The 10,786-nt window shown below is 39.8% G+C and overlaps 1 protein-coding gene across 1 annotated transcript; it reads left to right on the top strand.

Moving 5' to 3' along the window:
• The first annotated feature begins 996 nt into the window (after window positions 1-996).
• LOC121284423 (homeobox protein CDX-1-like) lies at window positions 997-7,907 on the top strand. The gene is made up of 3 exons (XM_041199875.1): window positions 997-1,423; window positions 6,451-6,596; window positions 7,716-7,907. The coding sequence occupies exons 1-3, from the start codon at window positions 997-999 to the stop codon at window positions 7,905-7,907; spliced, it is 765 nt and encodes a 254-aa protein (XP_041055809.1).
• Window positions 7,908-10,786: the final 2,879 nt, after the last annotated feature.

The raw sequence follows: 10,786 nt of genomic DNA on the forward strand, positions 1-10,786 counted from the left end.
GCTGTTGTCTTGTGAACCTGCAACCTTATATTACTCAATTAAATACTTAGCATTCGTCGAATGATAATTATTGCAATGCAAGTTCACCCCGCTTCCTGTCCTACCAAAGGGAGTGAGCGCACTGCAAAATTAATACATTTCCCACCCGTTTTCCGCAAATTTCTAACTGAGAATTCACTCGTTGCCAAAGTCATTTTTTCTTAAAATGCCTGTGAGGAATTTTATTTTATGGTCACTGCGCCCAAAATTCTGAAATGTCAAAACACAGATAAGCCTTAGTTAGCTTTCGAGATTGCAGCGCCTTCCAAAGACACCGATATATTTTATTGGTACTTGAATCTCATTTTGGTTCCTCACTGTCCAGTATATATAACAGTAAAGTATTTGACTATGCTTTACAATTAGCTTTTATTAAACTGGTGTAAAGTGTTCAGGCCGATTCATCCCGAGACCAGTTATTTGCTCTCTCTCTCTCTAATATAGCTTAAAATGAATACTTAATAGATCCGTGATGTAATCTGTAACTGGACAAATCTGCCGTCTTTTGAACCTTGACTGAGTCCCTTCCACGATCCCTGTCTGAGTCACTCTTGCAGAACCAGTTAACCTTCCAAAGGTTTTTTTTTAAGTTTCTGAATGTGATTAATGATTTTGATATCAGGAGCATTGAGGTTAAAGTGCGGAAGGTTGGGATAGAAGGAGAAAGCTTCTCAAACAATACTTGGTTGAATATGCAGCTCTTGATCGAGTCACCCCTGTCTCCTTATCTTTTTAAATGCAAATCTTTGGCTATACGAATTAGTTGACGTCACCTGCCTTTAGTTTGCCATTACTAATAGAAGCTTGTAAACAATCGTTAATCATGTGGGACACGGGCGGATCGCCCTGATCGCCTTTGGAGAGACACTGTTAAAGGCAAACCAGGAAAAAGAAGATCCTGAGAGTAAGAATCTGGATTTCTCTAAAGCAGCATGCCGATTGCGCCCTATCGCCAACATGTACGTGAGCTATCTTTTGGATAAAGACATGAGCATGTACTCAGGATCCGTCCGGCATTCTGGCATTAACCTGGGCGCCCAGAATTTCGTCAGCCCACCGCAGTACCCGGAGTATGCTGGTTATCATGTACCTGGGGTAAACTTGGACAACCACCCTCAATCTTCAGGGCCCTGGCCTTCTCCTTATGGCCCTTCCCGGGAGGACTGGGGTGCTTACGCGGCACCTACAAACACGGTCCACGCCATTAACACTTCACCAGGGACTCTGTCTTACAACCCGACAGATTATAACTCGGTTCAGGGCCCGGGATCTGCTGCGATCCAGCCTCTAAACAATAACCTTTTGGAACAGCATTCTCCCAACAGCCAAAGACGCAACCCTTACCAATGGATGAGGAAACCAAACCAACAGCTATCAGCTACGGGTAAGATTGTGTGTCCTAAAACTCCCAGCGGAATGTGATAGTATTCCCCTTTCATATTGCTACCGGAGTGCTTTCATCTCCCTCCCCCCACCACCCCCCCCCCACCCCCAATAGCATAACCGTGCAAAAAGCGTGGCTTGCATGCATTTCTGCTGTAAAGATTCCCTTACAGCTGCTGTTAAAGTTTGCTGCCTGCTTAAATCGCTTATTTGTAGAGAGGAGACCAATCCTTAAAGTAAAGGCCATGGAGTGCTTTCTCCAGAATTGTCATCGTATTACGCTTTATTTTTTATATGCAAAATGTGAAGAAAAGTAGTCTGATTAAGTCCTCTAATTTACATAGTGTAAGGGGGAATCCTAGACAAGAAAATGTGCTTGGAACAATTCCACTGCCGCAAACCCAACCGCATCTGATCGCACTGTTTTTTCACAAGTACTTTATTAACTCGGATTCTCTGCACCGGAACCAATGTCAATAAATATTGCTGAAGCCGGGTTTCATCCCCAAAAGGAGCCTAATACAGTAAAGTAGTTTAATTTTACAACTCTGTAAGAGCGAATCGGTCCTCTGTTCAAATTCTTTGTATAATAGTGTTATTTTTAGAAACACAGCCTTTCTTACCTTTAAGAAGAGACTCGTCAGAACTGCAAAGGGGATCCTGATGTAGAAAGCCCATGTACCAATATGTACCAATCATCTATTTATAGTATGTACCATTCGCTGTCAAACTGTCAGGAAATTCCGCTTAAACACTAATAAATGAGGAGGCGATACCTTGTCAGAATGCTTTCCATAATGCTATCTGAAAGACCAGTTCCATGTATGCATTGTGCTGCAAGGTTAACAGCATTTGTTATCGTCGGTACTTTCTCACATGGACACTGGCTGCAACAGGGCAGCATAATAACATCATTATTAATGTATAAATAAATGGCAGTAAATTTGTAACGCATTTTTGTGGCTGCTATTCCTCCTGCTTTCTTTCATCTTAATTTATTCATTAGCATCCTGATAAGAGTCTTAAAATGTGGAGACATACTTTAATTGCAATAATTCTAAACCCTGTTATCGACATTCGAAGATTTTATAACCAATTTCGGCCCATATAAATCACTGAACAGTGTCGCCTGACAATTGTTTCTGTGTCATTAAGCAAATACTTTTATTAGTGCCCGCTATTTTCCAAGCATTAAGCAACTGTATAGTTTTATGAATAGCCAATTTGAACACTGGTTACTACTGCATAGTGTACTGTAACTCTGCATCCCCTGAACCCTAGCCCCGTTCATCAAGAATTCCACAAAATCTTTCCAAGGCACTCCGAGAAACAACCAAGTTTCGCTTATCCCGGTTTGTGGATCAACGTGAAAGTAATGGTTTCGTCCTTATGAACTCTTCAACCAGTATTCAAAATAATACGTTCTTGTTATCTGGCTCTGCAGGAGGAGGCATCTAGGCTTGGCTAGCATTTAACATCGTTGATTTGACATAGAGATTCGGAGAAATGAAATGATTGCAAAATCTATATTTCTCAGTTAGCTGTTTTCTGAGGTCTATTTTTGACGGTTAGAAGTGAAACCTCAGAGGCCTGTTGCACCGAAGAAGAATTGCACCTTTCACTTGCGATGTCCCCCGACCTCGATGGCCGAGTGGAAGACAAAGATGCCGGTTCAGCTCTTGGGGAATAGGTCAAATGCGAAAACTAAAATGTAAAGAGGCTGCACGACCAGGCGCCGGCCTTAGTTGTAATGTAGATTTATTTTAGACTTGCATGGAGCCCAGATCTCTTTAATTTATGTTATTTCCCTTTCTTCAAACTGCAGACTGATGGCTGCTCTCTTATGTGTCAGGGCCTTTCAAGGTTGAGTGCTTTGATATACACCTTTTTCTGCCAGTCCCAGCCCATTGTTCCGTCTATCTCCCGGAAAAGGATGGCGAGTTTCGCAGCAAATAAAGAATTTTGACATTTCTGCATGATCCCATTCAGTTCCCAGGCCATCACAGAACAATAAATGTTACTCATTCCGACTAACGAAGAGTTATCCGTGACATACTTATACTGTACGTCAATGAGCTTTTTAAAAAAAACATTTCTGTGAAATCACGATACAAATTCAGTTCATTTCAGTTTCACTTTATTGCCCATACATTAGTCGTTCATTCAAAAATTACACATAAATGGATAATAACAATAAAAAGAAAATTCCCTTATTGCAGAGGTCTAACTTTATTTAAAATGTATTAAAAACTATTCCAATGCATCAAAATAATGAGTCCCACCATGAGTGAATATCCTCATCTATACATTAACCTCCTGTTAAACCTGCGGCCATTCATTTTCCAGTATATTCATGTTCTAAATTCAGAATAATAGTTAGGAAAAGAGGCACAACTCACTATTAAAATTTTGAAACTGAAACAGTTTGAATTGCAAATGAAATAGTCTCCAATTTACTAAGTAATTCTGGGTAAAAGGAAGCAAAGGCGAAGTCTAAAAATAAGGTTTCCTATTACCCCAAATAAATATTTATAAGTTCGAGTTTGTTCAAGCTCCGAATTCTGTCTTTTTGAAAGTGTGTTTTTATTTTACTTTTTATCAAGTTTATACAGAATTACGTTTTATGTAAACGCAAAGAAAAATATAATCGAGAACCTGATGAGGTTCCCAATGGGTTCGCTGACCCTTCCATTCAGCATCCAGGGATTATCTGTGTAATTCTTGCTCCCCGAGATAAGCCATGTGTTTTTAGATGATTAATGTGTCTTTTTAAAAGTACATTTGTCACATCATTTTTTTTCGCGTTCTAAAAATGCCTGTATGCGCGCCCCCGCCCTAATACCCAGTCTTGATCTTTGATGCAGATTCCCATTGAAATTCTTTAGCATTCTTTAGGAACTGGGTTTTAAATGTAAATGTGCCGAGGCTTGTGATGAAAGCTTTTGGCCGCCATTTGTTCCAGAGTGGTAATTCAAACAGAATGGGTTTGTTATTCCCTCATTGAAAAATTCTCTTTGATAAGATCGCCTTGTACTGCATTGTTTGAGCCGTGTTCCCCTTTAAACAGCTGTATACAGATTCCCCGGGTCAGACATGTTACTTCGCGGGGTGCTTTTGTTGTGGTTTGCAGCGAATTACCTGAACAAAGTCAGCCTGCCGGCATTGAGCATCGAACCACAAGCAAAAAAAGACAAGAGCTTGAATAATGCCTGATTCTAATCACAGCAAAATAAATAAACGAGCGCAATTATTAAATCCGATTTTATATCCACCCATACAACAAGTTGCATCTACGCTATATTTTTAAGCAGTTCCCATCCTGACACGTGAAAGCAGCTGCACCTCACGCAACTCACCTGTTGGTCTTGTATTGCCAATGGGAAGATTAGATGTTAGGAACCTTGCCTTAGGTCTCAGGAGAGTTTAATTTTCACCTGCTTTCTTTTTGGAGAAGATGAACATTCCCAGGAGGCTCAAATGCCTTATTTCCCGCAGATTTTTGTGGTGCAAGTTATCTTAATGTTTAGTTTATCGGCCCTTTACTTTCTTTGAACCTGTTGCCTATTTTACCAAAATGCACACGAACTAATGTCACCTCCTTCCCCCGCCTCCCCAAAATACCAAGATCAAACCAGTGAACTGTATTATTGACAAGCCTTGGCATTCGTTTGGTAGGATGTGGGTTAAGTCAGTTATTTCGATTAGCTCTTGAGGTTACTTCAAACTGGCCTAGCTTTGACCTAAACCAGCCACAATACATACCCGGGATTAATATTTTTCCTACATATTCATTATTGATTAACACAAGTGGCTTTGGCTATGAAATCTCAGTCTGAAATTTGGCCTTGTGTGGTGATGCACTTTCGCCGTTGGTGACGATCAAAATGGGATAGTCACTTGTGAAATAAATCAATCTGAGTTACTTAAAATGCTCAGTGAAACAAATTGAAAAATTTTCGGGATTTTGATCAAGATCTTTCCAATCTTGCCTCAGAACCTTTAATCATTTTGACTCCGATTTTCCGGCCTCCTCCGCCAGTGTAAAATTTCCTTCATTGTAAAACAAGGACACACTATGTCAGAGGTGCCCAATTAGTAAGATGAGAAGTCCGGGTCGGAAGATGCACCTGATGGTAGAAAGCTCGAAGTTCCATCTCTAAGCAAAACTGTTGTTCTGAGAAAATGAAAGACATTTTTGATCTGCCAGAAAATGAGGCGGGTGCCGTTTGTTATGCAACAACTTCATTGATCTGTGCACTTTTCGAAAGATCTTTTTGCCAGGGACAAAATATGATACAGGAGTGCGGGGCAATTTTCAAATTTATACGTTAGAAAGTCGATGCTAGGCAGCAGTAGGTAGTTGAGAATAGAATTGGACAAAGAAGCATTCGGAGATAGGAATGGAATTAAAACCAGACAGGCACATTTAGAATATGTTTTGCCTCCTGGGGGAAGTTATGGGGGGGGGGGGGGGCGGTGTTGGGGGCGATGACTTTATAGTACACTGTGGGCTCCTATATTTTGTACCCTGCTTATGCATTTGGGTTCAGCTATCGATTGCCCTCATCTAACCTTTTAATCTATTTTGCAAGGACGTATTTTTTCTTCCTTTTTTGAGCACTTCAAATTAATTGCCTTTAAATGCAGCAATTTTCGGTTATCACGGTGGAACTGAAAATGCTAACATTTCTCTCGTAAACTCTGAAAATAAATTTATAAACCTACAAGTGGCCGTTGTATCTGCTAGTATCACGGGCACAGCATTTCGGAAGGTCTTCATATAGCTATCAATGTTTGTTGGAAATTGTTTTCAGATCAGCTCACAACAAGTCAATAGGAGAAACGAAACCATTGCACATTCAATAATATTTATCAGACACTTAACTACCTAATTAACTACAATAAGTATTCCATTTTATACCTCTATAAAAGTTCGATTGTTTCATCAATGCTAGAGAATCGACATCACAATAATACAGAATTTATTTCGTTTTTATTATATAGGCTTCTGCTCCTTTTATCTTGCAGATAAAACGAGAACAAAGGACAAATATCGGGTGGTGTACACAGATCACCAGAGACTGGAGCTAGAGAAAGAGTTTCATTATAGCCGGTACATCACTATCCGGCGCAAAGCGGAGCTGGCAGTTAATCTGGGGCTTTCTGAGAGGCAGGTCAGTCACCGAACTGGAACAGCGCACCTTCAATAGACTAGTCAAGAAGTCAAGGAGCCGCCACTTGGTCGCATTCACGGCATATTCAGATCATCTTGCATATTTTATCGTGGCAGCAATATCTAAACCCATTTCTTTTCCCATCTCTAATTGAGAGGGTGGATAAATCCGTAAGCCACAGAAAAGTTTGAAGATTATTTTTGAAGATGAACTCATAATGTATTCAGTAGCTGCAATTTCTCTGTATAAACCTTGAAATGTGATTTTTTAAAAACAGGTGGCAGTTTACTCAAAGATGTCCTTTCAAATTTTTGAGTTACAGCTATAGGGAGTCAACCCCTAAACATTTCATCTATATGGGAGCAGCCAGTGTTAGTGATTCCACACCAGAGGCCCAGAATTAAGGTTAGGGAGCTCATGAACAGAGAGATTCTAAACTTCCACTCATCACAAACCCTGTGCCATACATGACTAGCAAATTTGCCGTTGTGATTTCAAAATCAGTAACAAATAAATGCTAATTTAGTAAATTGAACATTAATTCCGCAATTTCACTGGCCAAATCGTATGTGGTGTCAGGGAACAGCTGGGCTATAGCAGCGTCTCGCATTATAAAACGCAGTCCATAACAAAGTATAAACCCACCGTCCATCCCAATTCCAGTTAGAAACTTCAACTCATGTCATTATTTTTGTGATGTCTCACATTTCTAACAGTGCTCCTCCATCTCGTTTTTGACACCGCTCGATTTCCACCTCAACTTGGCTGGTTTCTTAAGAGAGGAGAAAATACCCGCTGAACACTTTTACCATAAGCAGATAAAGATAATTTTATGTGCAGGGCGAGTGAAAATAAAGACCGATTAAAATGAAGGTCTGTTGTTACTCGAGCAAAAACTAAGGCATAAAAAAACAACGTAACAGGGATTATACTTCGCATGTATTTAACAATGTTATTCAAATTTTGAACATTTATTGAGTTGGCGTTTCTTTGTAATTTATGTAGTCTAAATGACCTAACCCCCGCGTTTACCCGCGGAACAACGATCCTTTTAACACAAGTTAAAGGGAAACTGCATTTCTGTATTACACTAAATTATTCTTCATTTGACATTTTCAGGTAAAGATCTGGTTTCAGAATAGAAGAGCAAAAGAGCGAAAGCTGACGAAGAAGAAGTTGCAACAACAGTCTCAGCAGGGGTCGGCCCAACTCAGCCCAGTTCCTCCCGGGACAGCCGCTCCTCTTTCGGTTACTAACGGCGGAGTACTGGCAGCCAGCGGAGGTGTCTTACCTGGCACCGTCTCTCAATGAACACCGTTTCAGATTTTCAGATACAGAAAGAGACAGGGTAGGTGGGGTGGGGGGAGTGTAAACCTCTTAAAACGAGGAGCTGCAGATTCATCAGTGCCGAAAAAGACTTTTTACAGCACTCCAGGGATACATGATAGAAGCATTGGACTTTTAATATCTGACATTGTTTGGACATTTTATTCCAGACTTCAACAATAGCTATGAGATTGTGATCGCTAAAGGACATTGAAGATTTGCCACGGGTATACCGACAATGTGAACCGATTGTAACTTGGATATTTTTTCCTGTGTGCTTCTGGCTATAAAGCAGTGAAATGTTGTGTTTAATATAATTGTCAACTGTTGGGTTTGGATCACAGAAACACTATCAGTGTATTTCAAATGTGAATCTTCTTCCTTCCCAGAAATTCTCCCGAACTGGATTGTCCTTATTTCAGTTGTTTTGTTTCCCCAGCTTTCGATGTATATAAATTCCATATTTTCCCTTCAAAAACTCTTTTGTAAATCTAGTACGCTAGTTGTAAACAGATTAGTTTATTGCAATGTAGATTTCAAAGTTTGAATTCCGAATCACAGAATTTGATTTATTTTACGAGATGTTGGGAAGTTAATTGTAATTTTGCAGTACTGTTTTATTTGGGGGCGGAGGGGCGGGGGCGTCTCACATTCTTGTTGCTGTGATGGCTGTAGGGTATTGAAGTAGTAAATCATCTGTTTTGGTTGGATTTGGAAAGAGAGAAAAGCACTTTCACAGAAGTTAATGGATTGGTTTTACAATAGTGAGCTCACCGACAATTGCTTAACGATCTGCTAATGCTTCATCTGTACTGCACAAGAAAATCCACAATGTTGAACCTTTTTCTGAAAATTGCAGTTATAATGCCCTGGCAATTAGCCGCGTGTATAGAATGTGGGGGCCTTCTTGCAAGTTGCCATATTATTTGGCAGGATTACACTTCAATCTTAATTTTCATTGCAAAAACATCCGCAGTTTTTTTGTTTTTAATTTTCATTGAATGCGAAAGGTGAACGGTACACCTCAGTTATAAATACTATAACAGTTCTCTGGCCCAACAACATGCAAGTCTGCATTTAACTTGTGTTTCTTTTATTTTTGTTCAAAAATAAATTAATAATACAGACTTAGAGAAAATTTAATTTAATACACTGACACTCAGACTCTTTAACCTTTATGCCGATTGGCACGAGAGGGTCCGCTGATTGTTTGCAGGGGTAGACTAGGTCACATTATCACTTTGTTCATTGTACTGGAAAACGTACTTTGATACTTCCTACTTGCTATCGAATAAATAGAGGTAGATAATTGATCTTATTGCCGATGAGTTAACTGGCGTTGCTATGCGTTGCTGTGAAACGGCAGACCATAAACTGTGTTTGGTGGCAAACCCTGAGCAGAAGGGTTGTTTGTACAATGGTTACAGGGCAAAAGTCAGCATTGTTCTGCTGGTGGAGATTAAAAGTTTGCAAAAGAGTGCGGTAATATGCGCCAATGGAACTAGTGCCTTTCTACATGGAAGAAAAGCAGTATGAAATATAGAGCGACACATTAGTTCTTCAGTAAGGCCGTTCACAATGTTGAGTAATGAGATGCTAACTTATCAATTCAGAAAAAAAAAATATTCAATGGTGGCATATTAAAATCAATGAAAGTTATGCAGTGCGACTGCGGTATATAGGAACACATATACGAACATACAAGGCCAATCAGCACATTTGAAAAATATCAATGAAAAACTCTTGGAGTTAAACATTTAATCCAAAAGTACCTATTTCGAATCAATTCAGTTTTCTACAACTAATTGTTGCCACTTATTAAATAAACCTAAGAAACATTGGAATGATTCAGGAATTAAAAAAAACACGTTTCTGTAGGAGAAAACTGCATTTTCTTTGCCTCTTTAATAACCTCTTATGGTTTAATGCTTATGTGATCTACACCAGGAATGTGGTTAAACAGACCCTTCAGCACCTTTAAACTTGTCTTCCATTCAAATAAAACATCGGTTTTAAGATCCCCACACATCCGCAACGCTTCACTAATTTAACTTTACATGGATTTTTAAAAAAGATTAATATGTTGAGATGAAATCAATGAATTTGCACATCCAGACATCAAGCTAATGAATAATAAATAGGCATGCTACTCTCAATGGCCAGCCAACGCGGTCAAATAACCGAGAAAATGTAATAGCATGTTGCGATATACAGTCAGAACAGTAGCATAAATGCAGCCCCACGCGTTATGAGAAGAGCTGGATCAGTTTACAATGTTTAGTGTTGGCGTTTGTACCCTGGATCTAGGGCCACGCGGTTTGTGAACCTTTTGTAGGAGGAGTTTCGCAGCCTTTGGGTATTTTACCGACCAGAATGTTTTGACATCTTTCTGGTGCTGAAATCTGGTTTAACAATATACTTGCTGCCTCATGTCTCAGGCCCTGTCTTAAACGGTTGAACACCGCGAGACATTATAAAGCGCTGACAAGTTAAACGTAAAAGCAGGACCTCGCCGCTTTCCAAATGTTTGTATTTTAATTCTTGGGATGGCACTCTGCATCTGCAAATATTCACACATGCTCAGAACCCTCACCTCGCCAAGAGCAGTTACGAAAGTTCCAGCTCGATGAAAACGAAGCCATGTCAGTAGGTTACCTGCCTAGCTGGTCCCGGACTCTGCTGTCACAGACTGGCAGCTGTAGCAAATATCCCCTTAAGCTCCTGTGCTCAGTTTTGGGCAGCACACCACAAACTCGAATGAACTCATATCCGAAATGGTATAGGGCAGAACAATAAAGCAAATGATCCTAAATAAAAAAAATGGCGGGACGGAAAAAGAAGAAAAATTCGACTTTTACAGTCAA

This window comes from Carcharodon carcharias, chromosome 11 (genome assembly GCF_017639515.1).
Source record: "Carcharodon carcharias isolate sCarCar2 chromosome 11, sCarCar2.pri, whole genome shotgun sequence".
In the NCBI taxonomy this organism is placed as follows: domain Eukaryota; kingdom Metazoa; phylum Chordata; class Chondrichthyes; order Lamniformes; family Lamnidae; genus Carcharodon; species Carcharodon carcharias.

What these genes read in the sequence shown, in the direction of transcription:
- LOC121284423 (XM_041199875.1), top strand. Translation starts at nt 997, where the DNA reads ATGTACGTGAGCTATCTTTTGGATAAAGACATGAGCATGTACTCAGGA. An exon ending in CCAACAGCTATCAGCTACGG is followed by an intron (nt 1,424 to 6,450) that starts GTAAGATTGTGT and finishes TTTATCTTGCAG; the next exon opens with ATAAAACGAGAACAAAGGAC. An exon ending in TGGGGCTTTCTGAGAGGCAG is followed by an intron (nt 6,597 to 7,715) that starts GTCAGTCACCGA and finishes TGACATTTTCAG; the next exon opens with GTAAAGATCTGGTTTCAGAA.